This window comes from Haliotis asinina, chromosome 5, assembly GCF_037392515.1.
Source record: "Haliotis asinina isolate JCU_RB_2024 chromosome 5, JCU_Hal_asi_v2, whole genome shotgun sequence".
In the NCBI taxonomy this organism is placed as follows: domain Eukaryota; kingdom Metazoa; phylum Mollusca; class Gastropoda; order Lepetellida; family Haliotidae; genus Haliotis; species Haliotis asinina.
In genome coordinates this window covers 9,252,057-9,278,845 of record NC_090284.1, presented here as the reverse complement: position 1 = coordinate 9,278,845, position 26,789 = coordinate 9,252,057, and the positions used below count along the sequence as shown (strand labels likewise).

Here is a 26,789-nt window from a genome sequence, read left to right as displayed (position 1 = left end):
TGACAAAAACATTTACACATGTAGAACGTATCTGAGTACATACAACTTGCACCTTATTCACATATTTAATATTATTAATCTGGATACTTATACGTCCTCATTGCAATGTTGTATCCTAAACTTGTACTTTGTGAACGAAGCGGTGGGCGTCAATCTTGTTTGTGTATAGAAACCTGGTACATTCCGTGGGTAGTTCCACAATGAGAAGAATTTCTGGAGGGCGGTGGTGCCATGCTGAAGATTGGTTAACATCGCTGCTCCTGAAGGAATCTACAAGATACTCACTCTTCTTGCATTTGGCCTTGAACTACATGTACGTCAGTTGACTATCTCCCCCGTGGGGCTTGGTGGCCTCGACCCCAGCACTCGTTCATGTGTAATCATTCTTGTCTTTAATTACCGAGACTTTGAAATCTGATACATATCTATTACAATTATCACGTAAACGACTTTTTCGCTTTTGTTAAATGCTGAACATTAGATACAAATAAACTTGCACTTCTAACCGAGACTATTGTGTGGATGCTATTACCACAGTTCTACCCGATGAACAATAAAAGATTGAGAGGCAAGGGCTGCTATAAGGGGTTTAAAATGAGATTGGGTTGGCATGTTTCTGTAACGTATACACGTCCTTGTGGATGGAAAGCTGAAATGCATTTTTGACACTATAATGAGTGAGTTAGTGAGTTTAGTTTTGGGCCGGACTCAGCAATATTCCCACTATATGTCGGCAGTCTGTAAATAATCGAGCCTGGACCAGACAATCCAGTGATCAACATCATCAGCATCGATCTGCGCAATCGGGAACCGATGATGTGTCGCCAAAGTCAGCGAGCCTGACCACCCGATCCCATTGGTCGTCCGTTATGGCAATCATCGTCACCATTTGTGGCAAGCGTGGGTTGCTGACGACCTCTTCTACTCCGGATCGTCACTGCTCCACTGTAATTGAACTCAGACTTATAAATCATGATTGTAAGATGAAGGAAAATGACCTAATGACATTACATATTATTCCTACATAGCATTTGAAATGTGATTGTTGATAAAGTAAGCGAAATTAGCCTATTAACGCAAAATACGTGAACATGTATATCACAGTAAAATGCTGACCGAAAATGACATACGTTTAGTAGGCTGATACTGGACATTAGTACCGGGCCACGCCATTTCATTTTGAAATATTTCACTGATAAAGGACGAAGAATATCTAACTTGCACTGTACTTCTTGTGGCATTGTGCTCATTGCTGTGTACTGTCGATCACCGTATAAACTTAAACAGCGACCACGTTGGTGTTTATACCACAACACTGTCGTCACACATCATTGTGCTACAATTGATACGAGAGCGTGTTTTCTGTAATTTGTATTTTTATTATTGATTAAATGATAGTTATTATGGGTCACATTTCGTATCACGGTAACAGTATTTTGGTAGCACGCCTTTTGAGGTAGCGCTTTAGAGTTGCCTCACTGTATATGAGTCGAGCCAAACGAGAACGTTCTATGTTAATGGCGATCTGGTGGCACAGTCCTCGGATGTTCAAGAATCTCTGACTGTATATATAAGGCTGGATGTTGTGCTGACAGCAGACACACATGGACTTACGCTCGGAGTCATACTGTGTCATCATCATTCGGGCTACCAACATCTGTCTGCCTCTTCGTCAACACTTTAACTGCATTCAAGACTGGTTCCTGTGAAACACATAGTAGAACTGTTTCCCACTGAAAACCAAGACTTTGGTGAGTGAACATTATATTTGTGACCCATTTCGTTAGATTTGAGTCAGTTGCACTGTACTAGAAACATCTATTGTGAATCGTTGTATCTTGCTATTTGTCTGCTTAATACATATTTCGGAATATTTTGAACTTGTCAGACTTATATTTCTGAGGGGATTTCTTATACCTTTTGTCACGGCAAATTTGTAACAGTAACACTGTTTACATATACTAAACGTTCCTTATTCATTCATAATCACGTAAGCGGCAAAGCAAATGTTTACATGAAGAAGAGCGAGAAGTGAAACAACGCCACCCACACACAGTCGTGAAACTGAATAATACACTAGGGATGTTTCTTGGTTTCCAACAACGATAACGACTCAGTATTGAAAAAACTGATGTGAAGTTATACTTTGACACCTTGGCACCCCAACAAAACAATACCATGCTAATAAAACCATAGTATTACTGATCTGTTCAAAATAGAAAAATAAAGCATGAAAGTAAAATTAAGAGGTGCCCTCATTTTCAGAATTGTGGAAATCTAGACTTGCCACATATTTTGAACTTGCATTATAGTCTTTTTGAGATACATTTGTTTCAGTGTCTATATGACAGTCTACCTGGACCACCAAGTGAGTCTTCAAATGTTTGCTCCTTTAATGTTAGGTACAGAGAGTTCATATTCAGCCTCCAGTTGGTGGTCAGCGTTTCATGTCTTAATACGCATGAGCTTATACTATGAAGCTGTGCGGATTTCAGTAAAATACTTGCAACACTTTACATTGGAACTATTTTAGTCTTCATAATAGGTAATACTATTCTTTCCGTTGCTAGGACAGACAAGTCAGGTCATCGGGTACTGCGTCATTAATAGGCCCGAAGGTTCTATTGCGTCTGTCAATGTCTGGAGTAAAGCACATATGCATGCGTGTCATCGGGTACTGCGTCATTAATAGGCCCGAAGGTTCTATTGCGTCTGTCAATGTCTGGAGTAAAGCACATATGCATGCGTGTCATCGGGTACTGCGTCATTAATACGCCCGAAGGTGCTATTGCGTCTGTCAATGTCTGGAGTAAAGCACATATGCATGCATGTAATCGTATCCTATTTGCGAAAAACGATGATCGTGGTGTCAATCACTCTATTGTCTTTACCACTGAGTCAAATATTTACAGACCGCCGCCATATACATATATACAGAATATATCCATGTGCACCGTAAAACAAGCAGCTAAGCTCGAGCTCATTTAAACACACGTGTAATGATAATATATGGCAAGACGTATGCTAAGTGCAAAAGTTCTAACGTGAGTGAGTCTATATTTAACGTGACATTGGCAGTATTTCAGCCATCTCGTACCGAGAACAATCTATAAATTAACCCACAATAAATATATGCCATAAAAATACAAGAATATCACGCATTTGGTGTAAAAAGTAAGGTCCAGGAATGTAAGATGAATATGGTTTAGTGAAATTACCGTCAGTAATTAGATTTGCAAGGTAAAACGATACGTATGTGGTTGACTTATATAATGGTGTATACCACTGAAATAAATGCTAATTTTTGTCACTATGGTAGTAATACATACATACATATATATGGCCGAACTTTTAAAAAGTAAGAAATGGAGGATATATCTAAATCACACACGATTTCAGGGGTGCATAAACTTGTGTCATAAATGTACAACATTCACAGGTATTTCGGACATTTCAAGTATTAATTTACACACCTATGGCCATATTTCTCCGCAATGCTCTTTCTTATGACCAGCGCAACAAATGCAAAAATGGCTCGTGCATTTCAAATGGGCCTTGGATAAAATGTTATTTACTCGCATTGTTAAATTTGTGAAACACTCTTCTTTCGTGCGGTGTCCGTGTTGTGTGTGTATTGCTGTTTGTTTACGGTAGGAGTGCTTATGGTTCGGGCTTTTGTAGGATTGAGCTGGTAGTTGTGAAATGGATGACTCATCAGGAATTGTGGGACCACATTGTTGATGGACCGATGTTGCTGGAGTTGAGGCCCACACTGTATTCAGGAGAATGTGGCAATATCTGTGATGGTTGTTGTGTTGGTGTTGAGACTGAAGGTCGTTGCGATGTATTTAACTATGCGGAAGCCATACGATGTGTCTGGATGTTCAAGATACGGTGATATGGTTCTTCCGTCACGTGTGTAACACACGAAGCCCCCTCCTACTATTTTCGCTTCAACAAACAAGCGGCGTTTTGTTACGTGGATAGTGAAGTAAATCTTGAAAATGTTCTTACATGCGTGTTGACGTAGTGTTGGGATCTTCTCCACATATACAGGTGTCACTTACAAGTCGAGAGGTAACAAGTGTCAGAGAGTGTCAGAAAACCTCACGTCATTAATTACATCAACTTCGTGAGCAATGTCTGACATCAACAAGTACGACTACGTCCGCTTCTCTGTGGCGGATATACATGGAAGATCAAGAGGAAGAGTTGTTCCTGCACGACATGTCGAGAAATATCTGACGACTCCTGACACCATTTTTGCAGGTAATTTACTTTTGGGCAGGTTTGATATGATAATAGAAATACAAATTCCTTAAGACCGAATGGCAGTATTCAGTGAAAGACAGAACACATTTCTGTAACATCATACCAGCAAACATACTGAAGAAAGCCGATTCCAGTCTCTGTTGGCACCCCCTATAATTTGATGCTCTAACCCGGCACATATGTATCTAACTTCTTACTGGGAATCATACATGAGAAATGACGAGAGAGCATGTAACCTTATACCACCCTGTATCGTGATCAAAATAGAGGACCAAGTATACTAAACACAAGCATGTAACTACAGAAGATGAGAAAAGTGACACCCTTTTGAATATCAGAGAATACATAAAGTGTAAAGTATGCGAGTATGACTTTACGCCACTTTTAGCAATATTCCAGCAATAGCACGGCGGTGGACAACAGAAATGGGTTTCACACATCATGTACAGACAGAAGAAAAGTAGGGGTCAATATATAAGCATGATCAATATGTAAGATCGACACATAACATCAATAACACATGTATCTGTGTGTACATGCGATGTATTTGAACACCATCAAGGGTTTCTGACCAACATGGAATGCATAGGAATTTACATCGTTAGCTGCGTACGCACCATTGGGTGGCATTTCTTATTGTAAAGGACTGTTAATTCCTGTGGACCATTTAATTTATGCTTGTCGGTGTAATTGATTGCGCTTGTCATATTTGTCTGCATAACGTAATTTCATTACTTAATATTTTTACTGGCATGCACTTGCGTCACCTACCGGCTGTTGCCATCCCTTTTCATCAGTTTAGATTACATTTCTATGAACCGTTTACATTACAGTAAATTACAGTTATGCAAGTGAACATATTCATTAGCAGCAAGATATTGAATAGTGAACGGAATTGGCCAGGTAGTTATGTCCCTAATTTGAGTGAGTGAGCTAAACCTTAACATTGCATCGGCAATTTTACAGCCAGATCGCAATGAAAAACAAAGTAATAAATTAATAATGTCTATCGACAAAGGTCAGAAAAAAACCCTAGTCTTTCACAGATATATATTTAAATCCAGTAAAGAAATCTAAAATATACTACAAACAAAAAGTATGGGAACACCCTAAATTCTGATAGTCATACACAAATTTAAACGTGGTGAGGTCATTATACCCTATGGTAGATGCAACCTTTTGTCTGTTTAATGTGCACTTTAATCGACATGTTAGAACATGCAGGGAAGTAATTTAAATATTGCTTTAGTTTGAGTAAAATATAACATTGACAAAAACAGCGAAAAAGCAGGGTACTGAAACACTCCAGCACCATGTTTGATTCCAATGCCAAGACACAGTAGCCTAGTGCATGTGGAAGACAACCTGTGAAACTTCTGCCAACTGGGCACTGGCAGTTGTGGATCGGTTCCGAAGGCCTTCGAACACAACATATCGGCCAGCTGATGTTTCTGATGTCCATATGTGGATTCTATAAACCTTTACTATCTTCGGACCCGTGAAGGTCCCGGGGTAGAATAAGCCTTCAGCAACCCATGCTTGCGATAAAAGGCGACTATGCTTGTCGTAAGAGGCGACTAACATGATCGGGTGGTCAGGCTCGCTGACTTGGTTGACACATGCCATAGGTTCCAAAATGCGCAGATTGATGCTCATGCTCATGTCTGGTCCAGACTCGATTATTTACAGACCGCCGCCATATAGCTGGAATATTGCTGAGTGCGGTGTAAAGCTAAACTCACTCACTCACTTCCCGCAGACGAATCATGTAAAGGTACATTGCAACTTATTAGGTCGTTGTTGTTTTCAGTATTACATTGAACGTTCTTTGTTATACAGTTGGAAGAAATAAGTATCTGACTGGTTTCAGCTGATGCCATTGCATTTGTTTCAGGCTTTTTGTCCTTTGGACTTTTGAACGAAGTCGTTTCTTCAGGGAAATGTAAAGATGAGAGAATGCCTAAAGCCTACGCAGTGCCTGATCTCAGTACCTTGTATAAAGTACCATGGTGTGGTAACGACGATACCAAGGTGGCTGAGGTTATGTGTGACAGTTACTGGTTAAAGACAAGGTCGGCACAACTTGCGTGTCCTCGATATGTCGCAAGACAACAATTAGAGAAACTGACCAATTTGGGATTTAGCCTATTTTCTGGATACGAAGTTGAATTTACACTGACACAATCTGGCAAAGCACATCCCCTTGAACCTGATTACATGCGCCAAAGATTAGTCAGCAAACACGGTGATTTTCTGTTTTATGTTGAAGATTGTATGCACCAAGCAGGTGTTGACATAGGCTCGTTCCATTCCGAGTGGGATGCTGGATTGTATGAGATGGTACTCCAACCGTTGTACGGCATCAAAAGTGCTGATTCCTGCATTACCTTCAAGAATGGAATTCTAGAAATAGGGGATAAGAAAGATTATACAGTTAGGTTTGACTCTACGCAGGAATCTGCTGATGTAGGAATGCATTTTAACCACTCCTTATGGTCCTTATCAAGTGGCGTCAATGTTTTCCACGATCCTGACAATCCAGATGGTCTTAGCACCTTAGGAAGACACTGGCTGGCAGGTCTCTTGAAACATGCTAAGGCGCTGAGTGCGTTCTTCTGCCCGACCATCAATTGTTACGATCGTTTGCACAAACCCAATCTTCCTGGACCCATCTACTGGAGCACTGACAAACGTTCTGCTTGCATTAAAGTCAAATCAACGAAGTGTGAAACATACATAGAGAATCGCATTCCCAGTGGAATGAGCAATCCTTACATCACCATGGCGGCCACCATAGCAGCGGGGTTAAATGGCGTTTTGAAAAAATTGGAGTGCCCTGCTCCGGATAAAAAAGTCCTTACCAATGATCTTCCTCACACTTTGTCTGAGGCTATAGGTGAACTTCAAGGAGACGCAGATATTGTCAACAGTTTGGGAAAGGAATTCATAGATTGGTTTATATGTACGATGAAGATGGACATTGAAAGTTCTTGCAGGGTTGCGCAGTTCAATCATGAATAAGAGTGTGCTCCAGTGTCTGTCATGTAATCAAATGTGTATTTAGTGAGAATATAGACATCTTGTTAATTATCATCAATGGAGTAATCGTTTCTTTGTAATCTTGTTTGCCTGTTTAACGCCACTTTCAGCAAGTCTTTCATCTATATGACGGTTGTCTGTAGATTTTGGAGACTGGAAAACAACAATTTATTGATTTGTTGTTAGTGTGACTGTATTGTATTCTTGTGTCGCTTCTCTCTAATACGTTCAGTTCTTAGCACCGTTATGACATGCGTTCACCACACTGAAAATAAAATCGATAAAAAAATAACTGCTGTGTTTATGTAGAAACGATTTCTAATACAATTAGAAATGCATATAGAAAACATGTTCAATGTCAAAGTATGGACACAAGTGGGGGTTCAGGTCAGTAGCTGGTGAGATAGCACAAGTCGTCGGATTTTTGGTAGGTGAGCTCTTTCCTTTTCCTCCTGAAACACCTTGACAAGTTCTGCAAGTGTCAGAGGACGATGGTAACGTTAACGGACGCCTCGATCAAGTTCGTCCGTCACTTGGGTTCAGATCAGGTGATTTCGATGGCTAAGCCCTCTTCTGTTATTTGCAAAGCACCACATACACTTAAAAACGAGTAACATTGCAATGTACCCCGCTGCCAATGGCAGCTTATTCGATACTTCGTGGTTGTGCTTGTTCATCTCGAAAAAGACATTGAATCATGCATGATGAACGGAAATTACCGATGTTTTGCGAATGCAAATCGATCTACTTGCGATAACTCTGAATTTGTTTTTCTTGTGGCGTTTGCAAAATTTTGGTTGACTACGAAAAGACTTGCCTTGCATTCAAATGTAGTCCCTGTGAACACGAAAAAGGGGAATTACACTGCAGCGATGTTAATAAGACAACACCTTCGGGAAAAACAAGACGATGTAAGATCTGGGCCTAGATTTTCGAAGCTTTCTTAGCGTTAAGATAGTCGTAAGTGCCATACATTAACGTTAACTTGAGACTCTCTTAGCGCTAAGAGAGCTTCGAAAGTCTAGGCCCAGAATCGTTTGATTCACACAGGATGGCTGAAGTATACGCGTGGCCAGTGAACAACGTGTAATTTATATGATGGCGCGAGCTCGTGCTCTCGGAATTCGTTCAAAGGGAACATATCACCAGACACTCCCAACGGCCTGTTTGTAGCCAGTATATTTTCGCCTCTTTATCCTGATGTCTGGCGCAGGTCATAAACACATGTGTAGATGGCGCCGTTACCTTCCAACATTATATGTTCTGGTAGGTTCTCCCAACTGCAGTGTAATCATATACGTTGGTCTTCTCATTTAACATGAGTGAGAATATGAAATTTACTGTACCTCTCAGCGCCGTACATTTGAGAAACAAAATGACCATTCAGTAACCATATAGAAAGAGGTCACATAAATGTACAGTTTCACATAGCTGATACAGTGCATACAATGAGCCATATTGACTGACACTGAGAAGTATCATTTGTCAGTAGACACTGTGCTCGTAAAGTATCATTTTCCTGGTAAAGTTATTTGCTCTTGTCATTTTATAGGCCCACCAGAATCCTTTTAAATCGTACAGATTTCAATATCGGGAAGGCAACAAAAGTATCAAGAGCTTGGACGTGTTTGAACGGTCCACAACTGAGCGAGGATAATCAGTTTATTCAGCGCTCGTAAACTGATTATCCTCGCTCAACAGGAATGGGAGCAGTCTCCACAGATTTCCATACACGTTTAAACTGGTGATGAGGATGTTTAACTACGTTATACGATGGAGCATCCTCCCATAACATGCTTTCATTCCATCAAATCTCTCTTTTGGTGTGCCACCTTTCAGGTACAAAATAACTTGATCACTACTCGGTACTCAACTGGCTCCATCGTTACACCTTGCTTCAGTATAACGCTTGTCAAAGAAATAGCTTTGATACTTCAATGCTGAAAATTACATCTAACATGACTCATAGACATGTGTGTCATTACTCACATGCAGTCGTGACGTGAAAATCAGGTGTGCGTCAGGGGAAATCTTAAATGATGAACGCCCCTCGTAGCATCGGTACCGTAAGTCCCCATGGTCCCTAGTATGGTGATCTGCATTCGGGTGTTGGCGATCTATAGCCTATTTTGATATTGTGTTGTCCCCTATGGTTAAAATGTTCTAGATTTAATCACTAGTTTTAATCACTATTATTTAATCACTGGTCTGTAATGTATATGGTATAGATATGTGCAATAGATATTAGCAAGAAAGAAAGTAGACACCTCCTTACATTTAGGTTACACAGGAAATAGCATTGTATTGCTAGTCCCAAGAGGCTTCAGAAGCAGAACGGAAACTTTGACAATGAAGCAAGTATCAGCTCGTTGAATGTATCCTGATCTACGTTAGAGACGACGCACCAATAGTATGTCATACGAACCGTGAAGGGAATTATGCAATTAAAGTAATGCTAGTAATTGTCATCAAACTTGTAACAAACACCAAGATCAAATTCGTCAAGAATCATTAAAGGGCAGGCTAGGTTCGAAATAATCACCGGCCCCGCGCCGGCTGTTTTTGTATCGGCCGACAGTTTGAAATACTTGCAGGCCCTTTTGGCCATCGGTAAATTATCTTGATTTTTCATTTTAACCTTTTCCACTTTTTTCCTCTTTGAATCAATTTTTTTCTTAATTAACGTTCGGGGATCATCCATGATCCTTTATATTACGGTTTGTTATAGTATCAGTTCCTGGTATTTCAATACTTGGCGCATGGGAGTGTCAGCACCAGTCTTAAAAAATTAAACAATCTCTCTACTTTGGTTTATCTGCAACAAATGGGGAAATCGGATTTCAAGCTTAAAGGCAGCAGCAGGCCCTGGTGGCCAACTGGCAAATAAAAGTGTTGAAACACTGGGGTCAAATGAATATTCACAAGAAGATATGAAGGAATGTCAGTGACGAGTATGTCCACCGTTGGTATTAATGGCTGCTTCAGAGAGAGACGTCTTTATCAGATCATGGGGTATATGTTGCCATGCAGGTTGTAATGGCGCTTCTAATTGATGGCTGTTGACTGACGGCAGTTTAATTGCAATCCTACTAACAATTTCACCCCAAAAGGAGCTAAATCTGGGGTATAGAAAAGTCTTTCACAGCGAAGTTCTGGCAAGTCAAACAACACATAGTGTGCCATGCTTTGTGTGCTCGGGCATTGCCATCCTAACTGAATATATTTTTACGTCGCTTTTAGCAATATCACAACAGGAAATCTCAGAAATGACATTATACATATTACCCAAGTGGAGAATCGAACTCGGGTCTTCAGCATGACGAGCGAATGTTTGAACCACTAGGCTACACAACCATCTCCCGGCCGTAATGTGCCTAGACGAGGACGGGCGGTCATATGGGGGAATGTCGGGTCCATAACATTTGGACATGAGGCATCTATGAGACGTTCTCTCTGAAATCAGGTAAAGGTGTCCTCGAATGCACGCTGGTGAATCCATAACACTTCGGCCCCACCTATCGACATGTCCGACATAACAGTTCGCATCACGTTCACCATGACGTCTCCAGGATCGCCGTGGAAACAGGACTTATCTATCACGGAGATGCCCTTGATGTCTCCGAACTCACTGTGATCGGCGGTGTCGGTGACTATGTTTCAGAGTAGGACCGTTGCAGAAGACGACGTTTAACAGATCCCTGATTGATCTCGTATATCTCGAAAGCATGAAGCTGTACGTTTGGCAGGCAGAAAACAGTTACGGAGGTGACAATCCTGGTTGTGGGTTGTCACTCATGGTTGTCCAGGACATGGACGATCCACCAAGGCCACCTGACGTGCATTCCAGCATTAAGTCAACCCACTGTTGTCACTCACTCCTGAGCTGATAGACGTGGCATCGCAGTAACGTCAGCTGACGTTAACTGATCAGTTGCTTGAAAGGTGAATTACAGTTATCAAAGTTAGCCTAATACTCATGAGACTAAGTTCACTGATTTTGTTAATGATGGACTGAGTACGCGTGGCCCAAAGGTTGTCCAAAAGGCGACACGATCAGCAGATCAGATCCTCATGACTCTATGACGTGTTAATCAAGCTCATCACACTGCCCTGCTGGCAGAAGGACCCCGTTTATATATCATGTTATAGAAACTCTTTCTGTAATCAAAAGAATGTATGTCGTATTTGGATAGAGTAAGATAAATCGGAAATTAAATAACATATCTATTTAATATGTTTATGATTATATTTGGGCTTTCATAAAACTTCGATAGGATTTCTTCCGCATGGAGGAATTTGTTTATGTTATAACTTACAAAGTACATGGAACGACGTTGATTGTTCTACTCCATGTTCATTTTAATTTCACTCTTAGTCAGATGTGCATATGTATCTCGAATACCTGCTGAGCATTTATACTTCCAAAAAAGTAGTCATTTGACTAATATAGAATATATAGAATGAGCCAGGTCACGCATGAGTCCACGTCTGAAACTGATAACATGGAGGAATAATAACCTAGATGTTGATGGTAATTAAATCAAGTGATAGTGATATACCTGATAGAGGTGGCTTGTCGAGTCAGTTTACAGTGGGAATTGTTCAACGATGGAGATGAGGCAATGAGAACTATTCACAGGATTGGACACATTTTACTTGCTTAAGTGTGTGTGAGTGTTTTCAAAACCATATACCTTCTTTACTAATACTGAATGCTTTCCGAAGAAAGAATATTTGAAAGTCATGTTTTGCGAGAACATGCCTTCCAGACGTCTTGCAGAAAACATGTGGGGGAAATATCTGACATGGACAAAATTTGGAAAAAATCCACAGGGGCAATAATGATGTCAGGTGTAATTCTGTAGTTGGACCTTAATTTCAGTTGCTTTTTCAGGTAAACATGTGAATAGAACTTCGACTGTCATCGGTGCCGGGCAAGAAATTTTTGGAACACCAGGTGTCCTCACTGTTTGTATGTAAGGCTGATCGGGCGTGAAAAGGAACATTATATGGAATTTAATGACTATAATATTGCCTGCTCTACCGGTAGCTCCCGTATTTCAATTTGCTTTATTTTGTTCACCCTTTCGTCGCCAACATACATGGCCCCATTTGACTTTGACTAGGGTACCACTTAGTGAGAGAGAAGTTTACTTCAGTTAGGCCCATTTACATATTATGCCAAGTGTCCAGTTCATGATCACTGCCACGGAACAGGGTACTCATTGGGATGTAGGGATATGCAGTCAAAAACGTATAACGTGTTTTAAGAACTAGATATAAATATTTTCCAAGATAATAATGACATTTATATTCGTTGACTTGAACAAATGAAACTGCTTCTCATACGATAGGAGATTATATTCGCATTGGGGAATCGTATTTTCTCTTGAGATGGACAGTAAAGACAGAAATGATATTCATTACAAACGATCACTTCTCTCAAGACCAAGGCGTCTACTGTATTCAATCATCAACATCTGACCGGACCTCAGGAATTTACTTGCAGCAATACGAAATACCTTAGACTTGATGTGGCTCATGTAAAGCTCGTAAGAGACACCATCTTTAATATTATATAGAAAGTCGAGTTTGGAAAAGCACAAATGATCATCCTTCCATGACTTGTTATCGTGGGTGATACATCTTTGTTTGAACAGAGACGTGAAAAGAGTGATATTCCCCACATTTTGGTAAAATCAAACATTTCCAATTCCATAACGGTACAAAATACTTTTTACATGCCTGAACTTTAGAACTGTCCATGCCTTTCGAGTGACAAGTCAACCCCAAGACAGTTGCATGAGGGGAAAATTTTCTAGTCATTATTAAAAAGGAACTTCTCACATTTCTTTAATCTGCTATCCTTTCGAAACACCATACCATTTTACTCTTGATTACATTAATTGTACCTTTCATTGGTCACAGTATGTAACTAGCTTAGCTAATCTCTTTTGTATCTCACAGACTGAAAAGTCAAAAAGTACAAAATCATCAGTAAATTGAAGTATGAATAATTCAACAACTTCCTGATTCATACGTCTCTAATTATTTGATTCTAATCTTCCAACAATATCATTGACAAATATTAAAATAGAAAAGGAGATAATTTGCATCCCTGACGGACGCCATTTCAAGAATCGAAAAAAGGCTGTATAACTATCATTGATGGAAACACATGATTTTACAGAATCATACGTGTTTCTAAGCAATGGAATTCGAAAGGCTTCAAGTACTCCATAATTACTCCATAAGTCCATCCAGGAGGGTAAATACCTGCAGCCAGAACTCTATAAAAATGGTTTTAATATTCCAGTGCACACACCCGGTGCACTCTTGAAGAATTCGATATTAATACCACTAAACTCAAGTGATTTACCGTTTTGCATGCCATTGATAACATCCATAATATCGTTATAGCTTTTTTCATTACCTAGGGCATCGTAGTCTACTGACAGGTCAATTACATTTTCACTGATAGATATTGCAAATGTGCTAATGTTATAACATTTCTCATACTCGAATTTGAAGTGTACACCTTGGAAAACTATTTTGGAAGTGTCTGTTCCTATCTAAGAGTTTGATACTGTTGTTTATAAATCTTGGGTTGGGTCTGACAATTCTCTACAACATCTTACCATCTTTTGCATATAGTGCACTGCAAAGCCTATCTGTAAAGTGTGATATTGAAGATGACATGCCTAAGGTACATCGGTGTTTTGTAGTGTGCAAACGAGCCGATGTATCGCTAGTCGATGAACTTCATCAGATATGTCGAAACCATTAAACAATTCAAAGGCTTTGTCAACGATGCTCTGGCAACTGTTGGCGAGACATGTTATTTCACCAATTTGTTTGTCTTACTATTGCAACCTACCTTTGTAAATTCTAAGCCCGACGTTTTTACAGAGGTTTAGGAGGACGTGTTCATGATAGCGTCCTGGGATGCACGTTGTGGGATCTCGCTGTCAGGGACATAGTCAATATCGTCGTCTATGAGTGAGTGCGTGAGTGAGTGAGTTAACATTTAACGTCACATCGGCAATATTTCAGCCATATCGTGACGAGAACATTTAATACTGAAGTGTAAGATATGTATTTCATAAATATGCCTGTCGTCAAAGGACAGTAAGACAACTAGAATATCACAGTTACAATTTAAAACTAGTATGGAAAGTTAAAACTAATATCACTATCTGGACAAAACAATATAAAAACAGGCTATAGGTCTCCAACAACTGAAGGTACTTACAGTACTTACAGTACTTTTGCTACCTGCATGGACCCTAGTTGGATTTACATCATCCCTTCAGCCGCTAGAGATTGTATGAAATGCTACCCAAACTTAAAATAACATGAATTCTACGATTAAAAACCTGGTAGACTTAAATTTACTATCAATGTTTTTGGACTTACGTACCCTCTCAGGAGGACAATAATTTTACAATGCTTCAACCCCCTTTGAGGGTACAGCCACTAACAATTCTAGTCACTAATCTAAACTACCAATCATTAAAATATATCTATCTACAGAAACATATCGCTCAGAATTCAACCATGAAATCGATTTCCTTTAAAAAGCCAGTAATTAAATGACAACTAACAGTGGTAAAAAGGTCCTTCATAGTTCTGACATTGAAATATTTATCCCTTATGCTTGACCGTGGTTCTGTCATCACAAGGGATGCAAAACGGAGGATCTTCACCTTTAAACAGGTATGCATGTGTATACCTCGAATGACCAACACGACATCGTCGTAGTATGACCTCTTCAAACCTGGACTGACAACCCTAGTGGGTATAACCAATGTAAGGTTTTATCTCATGTAATTTATTGATACCCACCTGGGTGTCACACTTCTTTTGCATCAGATCACGGATATAAGATCTAATGGTGGCTTTGTAATCACTGTAAGGAATAAGAAGTGGTGTCACAGATTTATGGAGTGCTGCCTTGGCAGCAAGGTCAGCCAATATGTTACCAGAGATTCCTACATGGCTGGGTAACCAACAGAAGACGATGTCGCATTGGCCAGTAGCAAGATTATTATACAATTCAATAATTTCAATTAAAAGTGGATGTTTGCAAGAAATATTTTTAACAGCCTGAAGGCAAGAAAGAGTCTGAATAGATTATATATTGTTTACGTTTAGAGTGTCTTTGAATATATCTAAGAGCCGTTAGTATGGCGTTAGCTTCTGCTGTAAAAATAGAACTGTTATCTGGTAGTCTAGAAGATATTGTTCCGGATCCAATGACAGTGACACAAGTCACTGCACCACCGGCCTTGGAACCATCTGTAAATAGGGTTTGCAATTGCTATATTTAGTTTTTAAGTGATTATATTCTTGTATTGTAATTCATTAGTTTCTGATTTTTTAAATGAAGTTAATGTTAGGTCAACTTGTGGCCTAACCAACTGCCAAGGAGGAGGAGAAAGAAAACGCGAGGGAGCTATGTTTTCCAGCTCAATGCCGGCTGAAGAAAGAAAGGGTTTAATTCTGTGCCCTACATTAGAAATAAGAGAAGACTTTTTGTTATATAAATCCTCATAAAGAGGGGTAAAGACACAATTAAATGCAGGGTTAGATTTGTTAGAGTATAGTTTTGTAGCATATTGTAAAGATATGAGAGATGGCTCATCTGCCTCGACATAGAGACTGTCAACGGGAGAAGTTAGAAAAGATCCAAGACATAATCTTAGACCTTGATGATAGATAGAATCTAACATTTTCAGGCTGCTTTTACAGGCTCCACCATATACAATGGAACCGTAGTCAAGTTTGGAGCGAATGAGTGACCTGTATAAGTGAAGTAGGGTGGTTTGATCGCCTCCCCATTTTGAGTTGGAAATAACTTTTAACAAGTCGAGTGCCTTCAAACATTTAACCTTTAGGGATTTAATGTGCGGCAAGAGCGTCAAGTGGGAGTCAAATATAAGACCCAGAAACTTTAATAGGTGAGCCGTTCATATACAGTTCAGGGTCCTTATGTGGTTTGTATTTACGGCAGAAATGTATACAGTTAGTTTTAGACTTAGAAAATTTAAAGCCGTTTTCCAAACACCATTTATTTATCTTGTTTAGACACAATTGCATTTGCCGTTCAATAGTATGCATCTTTTTACCCCGACGTGAGATGTTAAAATCATCCACAAAAAGTGATCCATCAATTGAATCATTTAAAACCTTGGATAAACTGTTTATCTTGATGCTAAAAAGTGTTACAGACAAAATGCTGCCTTGTGGAACACCCTGCTCCTGATTATAATGATCAGACAGGGTTGAACCCACTCGAACTTGAAACTGCCTATCTTGTGAAAAATGTGATATAAAAAGGGGCAAACGACCCCTTAAACCGAAGTCATGTAAATCCTTTAAAATGCCATGCTTCCATGTTGTATCGTATGCTTTCTCGAGATCAAAGAAGATCAATACTGCATGTTGTTTATTTACCAGAGCATTTTTGACAAAGGATTCTAATCGTACCAGATGATCAATGGTACTACGATCTATCCTGAAACCACACTGAATATTTGTTATAAGATTATTGGTTTCAAGATACCATATTAATCTATTGTTTACCATTCGTTCCATGGTTTTACAGACACAACTTGTTAAGGAGATTGGTCTGTAGTTAGACGGATCAGTATGATCCCGACCAGGCTTCGGAATAGGCACTACAATTGCATTACGCCAGGAAGGTGGGAAATTACCATATTTCATATTTGATAAAAAATTTCTAAAAGGATTCAGGTACACACGATTCAGGCAAATGCTTCAGGAGCTGATAATGTATGTTATCAGCCCCTGTTGCTGTATCATGAGCTTGCTCAAGGGCAGTATGGAGCTCATGTAACGAAAATAATTCGTTATAATCTTCACCGTTGTCTGAGTTAAAATTGATTCTTTTCTGCTCTTGTTTCTGATACTTTTGGAACTCAGGTACATAATTAGATGAGGAAGAATGTTTGGTTAGTGTTTCGCCAATTTTATTGGCTATGTCATCTTTACATTATCACCATCCTTTAGATGCTGAACAGTAGATTTATACCCGTTACATTTTATCCTTTGGATCATGTTCCACACCTTTGAAATTGGTGTGCGAGAATTTATTTGGGAAATATAGTTCCTCCAAGACTGACGCTTATTCAGTTTAAAGGCACGTCTAGCCTTGGCATTGAAGATTTTTAACTTTGTTTAAATTATGGACCGTCGGATGTTTGAGAAAATATTTTTCAGCTTTCTTCCTACTCTTTCTGGCCTGTTTACACTTGTTATTAAACCATGGTTTGCGAATGTGTGGAGTTGCAGAGGACTGTGGAATTGCTCTGTCAGCTATGTCATTTAGAAGATCTGGAAACGACAGTATAGGATATTGACTGTTCCTGAAAAGATCATGCTTCAAGTGTTCAACACACAGTGTTGCATATAATGACCAGTCAGCCCTGGCGAAGTTCCTTCGTGATACAGGTGGATCATCACCAGGACTGCTTGTCTCTGAAGGGTGGGGAAGTGATCACTCCCACATAGGTCATCATGGACCATCCATTCAAATTCAGTATATAAGTTTGAATCGGTAAGTGACAGATCCAGTGAAGAATATGTTCCCGTAGCTGGATGTAGATAAGTGGCGGAATCGTTGTTGAAAATGCATAAATTATTATCGGAAATAAATCCCTCAAGGATTTTACCTTTAATATTAGTGTCGGCACTTCCCCAAAGCGGACTGTGTCCGTTAAGGTCACCCATGATGATAAATGGCTTTGGAAGTTGATCATACAGATTTTGAAGTTCCGACTGTGTGATATTAGAAGACGGAGGGATATACAAGCTGCACAGAGTCAATGCAATATGCAGGGTCAGTCGAACAGCTACAGCCTGAAGATTGGTACTAAGTGGAACATGGCTGTGTATTATACCCTGTCGTAATAAGATAGAAGCACCTCCATTTGCTCTATCTCATGGGGGAGAAAACGAATGGTAATGGTAAACCGAATGGGTGGGGTGGGGTGGGATGAGGGTGGGGGTGGGGTGGTTTCAATAGGTAGTTTATCCCTATTAATCCTTTTTCCTTTCTTCTTTTTAGATTTATCGATGGATGGTTGCAAAACAGTCTTTTGAGATGATGACTCGGATTCAGTTTCATCAGTCTCAGAACCAGATTTAGAATTAATAACAGCGACAGTAGGTATAGTGGCTGAAATTGAAGAGATAGGTATTGCTGTCTTGACCCAAGACAAGTCAGTCTGAGATGCAGTAGAGGACACTACCACAGAGCAGTTCACTGCCGTAGCGTAGGAAATGTTTGAAGGAGTAGAGGTTTGATTTAGCATTTTTTGGGCATCCATGTATGAGACATTTTTCTCGCATTTAAGTTTCATAATCTGAGACTCACGCTGGAACACAGGGCAGGAGTTTGAAGAAGCGGGATGTGCACCATTACAGTTTGCACACTTGTAATCTATCTCGCTCTCAGAACCGTCATGACTATCGCCATAACGATAACATACGACAGAGTTCCGGCAAGAATGTGAGCCATGTCCAAAATTCTGACATTTGTAACATCGGAGTGGATTTGGGATATACACATCCACAAATAACCTGTTTTGTTAGATGTTGAAAGGGGAGAGCGGGAAAAGGTCAAGAGATAGGTATTGGTTTTTGTAACCTTTCTTAAAGGTGAACCGTTTCACTGCTGAAACTCCCTGATCCTGTAACTCTAAAGCAATGTCCTCTTCAGACATATCAGCAAGGCAACGTGCCCTGTCACGGATAATGCCACGGCAAGAGTTTAATGTTTTATGTATAGAAACACGAACCTCTACATTTGCAAATGTTTTGATGAATAACAAATTTAGAGACTGTTGTTCCCGTAAACATTCCACCAAAAGTGAGCCACTACGGAGACGAGTAACATTTGAAACGGCAAAAGGGTTGAGTTTGAGAGGAAGAAAATCCGCAGCTTCTATCACAAGAAACCGGGCCCATGAATCTATATTTTTCTGAATTTGCTCTGTGGGGAGATCTATTTCTTCAAGACGTCTTTTCTTTTCATGACGAGATGAACCAGCTTGTTGTGCCATGATGGAAAGAAAATAATTCAGCATCCTTGCTCCCCACCCACCATGGCGTGTCAACAAGGACGGTGTCAAATAGCATCGGATATCCTAGATGCCGACACCAGGGATACAGGGATGTTATACTCTAGTGAGTATGACACAAATAGCAACATTTGTATACCATATTAAATGCCAGGGTGGTTCTGCCCATGACAAGAAATTGGACACATGTTGAATCTGGAGGTCAGCATCACCAGATTGGCCCATGAGCAACCGCCTTCTGGCACCGGACTCTAGGCAATGTAATAATTATATTACAGGGTAGAACACATAAACGTAAAGTTGTCAATAATTTAAACATTGTAAATCAAAAGTGTCCAAGACCCAAATGATAATTTACTATGCAAATATAATCACCATGCACAGGGCTTAGCGTGACAAGCCGATTGGCAGAACCGGGCCCATTCGATCACCCGTCTAGGTGAAGTTAGGGCCAAAGTGATGTGTTAGGCAATAGGAACACGGTTCCAGGCCCCCACTGCCCTCAACCACCAGGATCCTCTCCTCCACCGACACAGGCCCGTAACCCACGGCTAACGGGTTGGTGGACCAATATACCCCCGGGTCCACAACGGGGGTGTTGGCGAGCTCTTGGCGTTACCCAGCACCCACCACGAGGAGGTGGCTCGCCACGGGTGCCTCTACCGGAAGATCGGTTACATCTTCATTCTCAATAAAATCCTCATATTAACCAACGCCTGATCAAATCGCCTTGCACTATAACTCGACAATGTGGATCAGCAGACCTACGGTTGATAATATCATCCTCTAGTAAATGTATGTCAAACACTGCTTCATCAGCAGAGTTACTAGAGTGTTCTGGGGAGTAGTACACGACACCACAGTATAAGATGAAGTTCTGGTTCGGAGGCCGGGTACAAAGCTAGGCAATATTCTCACTAGAACTGCTTAATAAGGAGGCAAACAGTGAGTTCCTAAAGGCATAGTCATGTTTCGATTAAGATCTGTTGAAGATCGTATGGCCGGAGAATTAAAATACATATTTCTGATTGGTCCAAGATTCGGCGGAGGAGATAACATGGATTTTTTCCCAAAGACTGTAATTACTAATTTGTCAAACTTCTTAATACCCTCAATGTTCCATAATACACATTGCAGGAGTTGAATATAATCGGACCTTGACGACACCCTATCTAGCAGAGTTCGAGCCTGGATTCCCTGTCCGAGGCTTAAATGTTTTAATCAGGAAAATATTATCTTCATTTTCATTCTGACGGTAGAGTTTGTCATCAATCTGAAGTGTTTTTCATTTGTGTGTTGCAAATTTACCTTCTTGTTTTGTGTCTCATGTTTCATATAACTTTTCAAAATCTTCCTTGCAGATCGTACTTTCTGTGCGAAGTTCAGGGGCATTCTGTGACCTGTGAGATGTTGATACGTTTAGGTGCTTGTTGGATACTGTAGGTCTCTTCCAGATTTTCGCAGGTGACGAAAAACAGTCTGACTCCAAGAGGCCTGGATATCAAACGGATGACATGGTTCAACTCTGTGATATCTGTCCCATTGAATGTATTATTTAACAAATAAATAACTCTCCTTTCAGTATCTTCGTTCGCTTCACCTGATGTTTCTCCTAAGTTGTAGAAGATAATTGTTTTTAGAAGTTGGTGAATCAGATAAGGACAAAACTTTATTGATGAGCAACTTGTTTATTCAGGTGGAGCGACGTTCCGATACAGCTTCTTGTATCGTTGTCAAGAAGCCTTTTTTTTTTTGTTGAAGATAAGATTATTCTGTTTTCAGTGTATTCTGTTTTGTTAGTCAGTGTTGTAACTTTGGATTTCGGTGACTAATTCATATGCGCTTACCTCTCCCTCTATCGTCCTTTGTCTTCTCGGCAGGCCCGAATTTGTTTTCACATCGTTGCACAGTAGCAGTTTCCCTGACAAAAACAAGCACAGCTTCATGCAGGTGCATGCACCATACGCGTTATGCGCGCGCGCGCGCGTGCGTGTGTGTGTGTGTGTGTGTGTGTGTATGAAACGCTCATCATTGTCTTGTAGATATTCTCTCACATTTCTCAGCTCTCTTGGCAGCCAGGAGCTATGTATACGTAATCATATGTCCCCGTTGTTAATGGGAACCACAGGGCTTGTATCGCATAGAAACAGTGTTAGAACGACATATAGCTAAAACAGCTACCTCCTAAAGCATGAATCACCCAATACAGCAAAAACGCAATATTTATCGCCGTTTATTAATTCCAGCCATGTTGACAACACCTGTGTAGAGCAAGATTCGACCCTTTGACATAGTACTAGGATCGGGTCTATACACCTGTCGTACTAAGACTGTTGCTAAGCGATACAAGCCCCTGCAATCGGAACGATCGTTATTAGTCTCGGATGTGTTGCTTCGTACGTGTACCCCTGAAGACCGAGTTTGAACTGATCTTTAGCAAACCATGCTTGATATAAGCGGTGACTAACCAGATTGTGTGGCTTACTGACTTGGTTGTCACATGTCAACGTATCCCAGTTGCGTAGATGGATGATAATGCTGCTGGTGTTCATGATTCAGGCTCGATAATATACAGACCGTAGCAAAATAGTTGGTATATTGTTGAGAGCGACGTCACACAACAAAGTTGCTAGCTGTAAGAGATCCCTAAATGTGTAATCACCAAGCCATAGTGTTTTATTTGTTTACTGTTTGTGTACCGTGTCAGTTAGCTACAATCCAGCTTTGTCATCATCCGTGCAAGGCAAACAAATGATATGTGTAAGGTAATACACCATCGGGGTACGAACATACGCAATCAGTAAGATCACCGTACATGTTCCATTTAGAGTTTTCCCAAAAACATAGACTGGTTCAGACCAATAATAACTCGGAATTTCAAACGATACCATTCTTCAGGAGCATCAAGGTTTTGAAAAAGGGTAAAGAGGACAATAACTGGAAGGACGTTCAATGACACAGAGACATTCAAAACTCTGTTGACGTCGATTCAGTTACCTTTGCGCAGTTCTTCCTTCGCCTGTCTCGTTTTAAAGATGCCATAGCTTTTCGTGCAATTGCTTCCAGTTTGTCCACGAAACCGTTAAATAATAAATGTTTTGAAGCATTGTGATTTCCCCATGTATTACCACTTTGTTACAGTGATTCACAAGACATGCTTATGTTAGGTTTGAAATCTACATTGTCCTCAATTACAGAGATTTCGTATGCTCGGGGAAGGGTTTTGACGCATATTCCCTTTTGTAGGATACACATATGAACATCCATATATTTTAGTGACGCACGAATATATGCCTTATTGCATATTGGAGAAACGTTCTGAACTGAAAGATGTCTGATCACATCCACAAGTACGACTATGTCCGCTTCTCTGTGGCTGATATGCATGGAAGATCGAGGGGAAGAGTTGTTCCTGCAAGACATGTGAAAAAGTCTTTGGAGACAGGTGTCAGCTGCAACCTATATGCAGGTAACGCAAATTATATAAAGAGCACCTTGATAAAACGAAACCAAGTATGTTTTCATTTTCATATGACAGTATATACTAAACTCGCGTAAATACACATGGTCAAAAGTATAGCAACACATATGATTTAGAAACCCACCTGACCATTTATATTCAGATCATCATCATGTTTGTGTTTACTGATATCAGACATCCGTAGTTGCCATTACATGCAAGTATCATATACATTACGTATACTCGTCATTAAGAAATTATATCAAGTTTCAGTAAACTGTTCGATGATATTTATTGATTTCGTTATTGATGAACATACATAGAGCTCCCTCCACTATTTGCGATTCCAAAAGAACATTCTGAAACTGCTGACCATCATCAATGACCATCCTCTGAACATCGATCAGACAAAATGTGAATGGGACTTATGAAGGTCTGGGGCGACTAAGCTTGTCGTAAGAGGCGACTAACGGAATCGGGTGGTTGACTTGGTTGACACGTCATTGTTTCCCAGTTGAGCAGACCGATGCTCATGCTGTTGATCGCCGGATCGTCTGGTTCAAAATCGATTATTTACAGACTGCCACCATATAGCTGGAATATTGCTGAGTGCGACGTAACACTGAACTCTCACACTCACTCACTCCCTGAATGAACAACAGTATATCACCGATGCTAGGCCAAGAGTTGTACCACATTTCGATGATTATCAACTGAACACAAGGCTGGTCTTTATGATCAACAATGTTATTGTGCACGTGCACGATTCTTCACTTGAAGAGACGAAAGAAACTATACCTTGACCCTCTTGGAGTCCCGATTTCAATAGAGCATTTTTTGGACATGAGGCGTCGCAGAAAATCTCCTAGTGATTATCCACTAAAACAGTCTTTATATATTAGATCAAGCTCTCAATCAAGAATGGAAGGCAATAAACAGCATTATATGCAGTTATCAGCAAAGTCTGCCATGTTTGTTTCTCTGATTATTATACAGTTTTCCTTAAAGATCACTTTATGCAGGTAATAAATTGATGTTAAGTGCCTTTGCTATTGGGAAATGATACTATGTGTCTTCATTTTGTTTTCTTTTCATGGAGAACTTGCAATGTTTACAATGTTTGTTCAAACGACGCCAATATTTTTAAATTTGGGCGTTTTGTTAACGCTTAATACAAATTCAATTAAGGCAAATCATGAAATACACAATGCCTATCTGCTAAATATGTTTCATTGATGAAGGTTCCTCTTTAACTGCGTATTTTAGGTTTTCTAACCTTTGGCCTCCACAACGAAGTGAGTTGTCCATCAGATGAAATGGGACATTCAAGAGCGCCTAAAGCCTACGCATACCCGGATCTGGATACACTGTACAATGTGTCTTGGTCAGGACAGGATGATATCATGGTGGCCGAAATAATCTGTGAGAGCTACTGGCTGAACAATGGATCGGCACAACTTGCATGCCCTCGATATGTTGCTAGACGACAGTTAGAGAAACTGACCAATTTGGGATTTGGCCTCTTTTCTGGATACGAAATTGAATTCACACTGACACAGTCTGGCAAAGTATATCCACTTGAACCTGCTTACATGCGTCAAAGAGTAGTCACCAAACATGACGGCTTTTTATTTTACCTCGAAAAACATATGCACCAAGCTGGTGTTGACATCGAAACTTTCCATTCTGAGGGGGGTGCGGGGATGTTCGAGGTGGCAGTCAAATCCTCGTTTGGCATTAAAAGCGCCGATTCCTGTATTACCTTCAAGAATGGAATTCTAGAAATAGGAGATAAGAAAGATTATTCAATTAATTTCAAATCCATGCAGGAATCTGGCGGAGTGGGTATGCATTTTAACCATTCACTTTGGTCCTTATCCGGCGGCGTCAATGTTTTCCAAGATCCTGACAATCCAGATGGTCTTAGCACCCTAGGAAGACACTGGCTGGCAGGTCTCCTGAAACATGCTAAGGCACTGAGTGCGTTCTTCTGCCCGACCATCAACTGTTACGATCGCTTGCACAAACCCAATCTTCCTGGACCCATCTACTGGAGCACTGACAAACGCTCTGCGAGCGTGAAATTGAAATCTTCAGAAAGCGGAACTTATTTGGAAAATCGTATTCCTAGTGGAATGAGCAACCCTTACCTAACTCTGGCAGCCACCATAGCTGCAGGCCTTGACGGGGTTCTGAAGAAGATGGAATGCCCACCATTGGATAGCTTTTCTTTTTCTGATGCTCTTCCCCACACCCTTTCCGAGGCTATACATGATCTTCAGGAGGACAAAGATATAGTCTACATTTTGGGAAGAGAATTCATTGACTGGTTTGTAGCTACATTAAAGACTGACGTTAATGCTGCCTCTGAGATGGTATGCTCGGGGATCATATGATATATGCTGCTTTGTGGGGGATCGCTTGGTCAGACTTTCCAACTCTATTAAATGTAGTATTGTAAACACTAGGGCAAATATACCAAGACAAGACAAGATAAGATTTTATTAGGTCAAAAACCAAAATAATTACACGTCACTGACAATATATCTCTTTGATCACATGGCAGGATTGCGTACACACTATAAATGTTTATTACTCAGTATTAGTTACGGCACTGTCCAAGGGTATATATAGTGCACGCTTGTAAATATCCATGCTTATTTCTTTCAATACCAATCACGTGGTTTGAAGTTCATTTGACATTAAAAGTGATAGCGGAAGAATCAGATAATAGGGTTGTAGTGATGCATCGAAATATCGGTGAATCGCAATTGTCTCCGGTAGCAATTCATCAATGGCAGAAATGAAAAACTGCCTACGCATCGATAATATGTGTGACTCTCGATAGTTTAGTAATTGACTTCCGTTGATACATGCGTGAAAATACAAGTACCAGGTATTTTCACTTTGATTATCCGCCCCTGTTGCCTCTGAAACAAACAGTCCCTAGTATAGCGATATACCTTCAGCTTTTGGCAATCTACGACCTATAGCCTGTTATTATATTGTATCGTCCTCTATAGTTGAAGTAGTTTAGATTTCATTACTAGTTTTAAGATATATATAGCTGTAATAGTAGAATTAGCTTTACTGTCCATTGTCGACTGATATTGTGAATGGGTTACCTTGTTTTCATTGCTACATGGTTGCAATTTTGCCGATATTGAGTAAGATTTTAACTCATTCACTCTTAAAAAAACACAGCTGCAGACACAGCATGCGATTCGGAATTTGAAATTGTGAATAACAATATGTTTATGTTTTATCTGTTTACTTGAACTGAATGTCAAGTTTCTTGTCAGTTATTAAAGACACTGAAATTCCTTCAACTTATTTCATATAAACTATACACTCATTTGGGAAACGACTTAAAATGAGACATTTCAAGTTGTAATTATGTTGTGAGTATGTTGCAATAGACTATCGATATCGCAATCGTTGTTTTCCCCTCAGCATTCACCCCTAACATATACAGATAGCGAACGTTTCAAACGCGAGTCACAGTACTGCGTCTGCATGTTCCAGTTGCAGGCACAAGGTGATGTGGCTTTTGTGTAAGTGTACCCCAAAGGAAGAGAACGTTGTTACATTTCCTCCACTTTGAGCGCATTGTTTAGTATTTCTACCGAACAGTAACAAACAATATTAATCCTTGAGCTTTAGATAGTGCAGACAGAGGACAACCTTGAGCAAGAAAATGAACCTGTTACCTGATATCTTTACATTTGATCCGACCAATCAGATGTCCGTAACGTCCATTTACAGCAGTGCACGCAGTCATGTGATGGATGACTTTGTCAAGCTACCGCTAAAGGTTGTCTGCTTGATATTGTTGGAGGTAATTTCGCTGTTTATTAGCGTCCCAAAACATATTTTCCAGAATTGTTGATATGTAATTGGAGGACTTCCTAGTT

At 40.1% G+C, this 26,789-nt stretch overlaps 2 protein-coding genes across 2 annotated transcripts; both read left to right on the top strand.

The window, feature by feature from the left end:
* Positions 1–4,056: 4,056 nt before the first annotated feature.
* On the top strand, positions 4,057–7,600 carry LOC137284685 (lengsin-like). The gene is made up of 2 exons (XM_067816597.1): positions 4,057–4,269; positions 6,167–7,600. Exons 1-2 carry the CDS (start codon positions 4,140–4,142, stop codon positions 7,291–7,293), a joined length of 1,257 nt encoding a protein of 418 aa, XP_067672698.1. The 5' UTR covers positions 4,057–4,139; the 3' UTR covers positions 7,294–7,600.
* An 11,895-nt stretch (positions 7,601–19,495) lies between these two features.
* On the top strand, positions 19,496–26,204 carry LOC137284498 (lengsin-like). Its single transcript, XM_067816322.1, has 3 exons — positions 19,496–19,521; positions 22,727–22,884; positions 24,142–26,204. The coding sequence occupies exons 2-3, from the start codon at positions 22,746–22,748 to the stop codon at positions 25,269–25,271; spliced, it is 1,269 nt and encodes a 422-aa protein (XP_067672423.1). The 5' UTR covers positions 19,496–19,521; positions 22,727–22,745; the 3' UTR covers positions 25,272–26,204.
* The last annotated feature ends 585 nt before the right edge of the window (positions 26,205–26,789 follow it).

Coding starts and splice junctions, on each gene's coding strand:
- LOC137284685 (XM_067816597.1), top strand. CDS start 4,140: ATGTCTGACATCAACAAGTACGACTACGTCCGCTTCTCTGTGGCGGAT. Junction 4,270..6,166: donor TCCTGACACCATTTTTGCAG/GTAATTTACTTT, acceptor CATTTGTTTCAG/GCTTTTTGTCCTTTGGACTT.
- LOC137284498 (XM_067816322.1), top strand. CDS start 22,746: ATGTCTGATCACATCCACAAGTACGACTATGTCCGCTTCTCTGTGGCT. Junction 22,885..24,141: donor CAGCTGCAACCTATATGCAG/GTAACGCAAATT, acceptor TGCGTATTTTAG/GTTTTCTAACCTTTGGCCTC.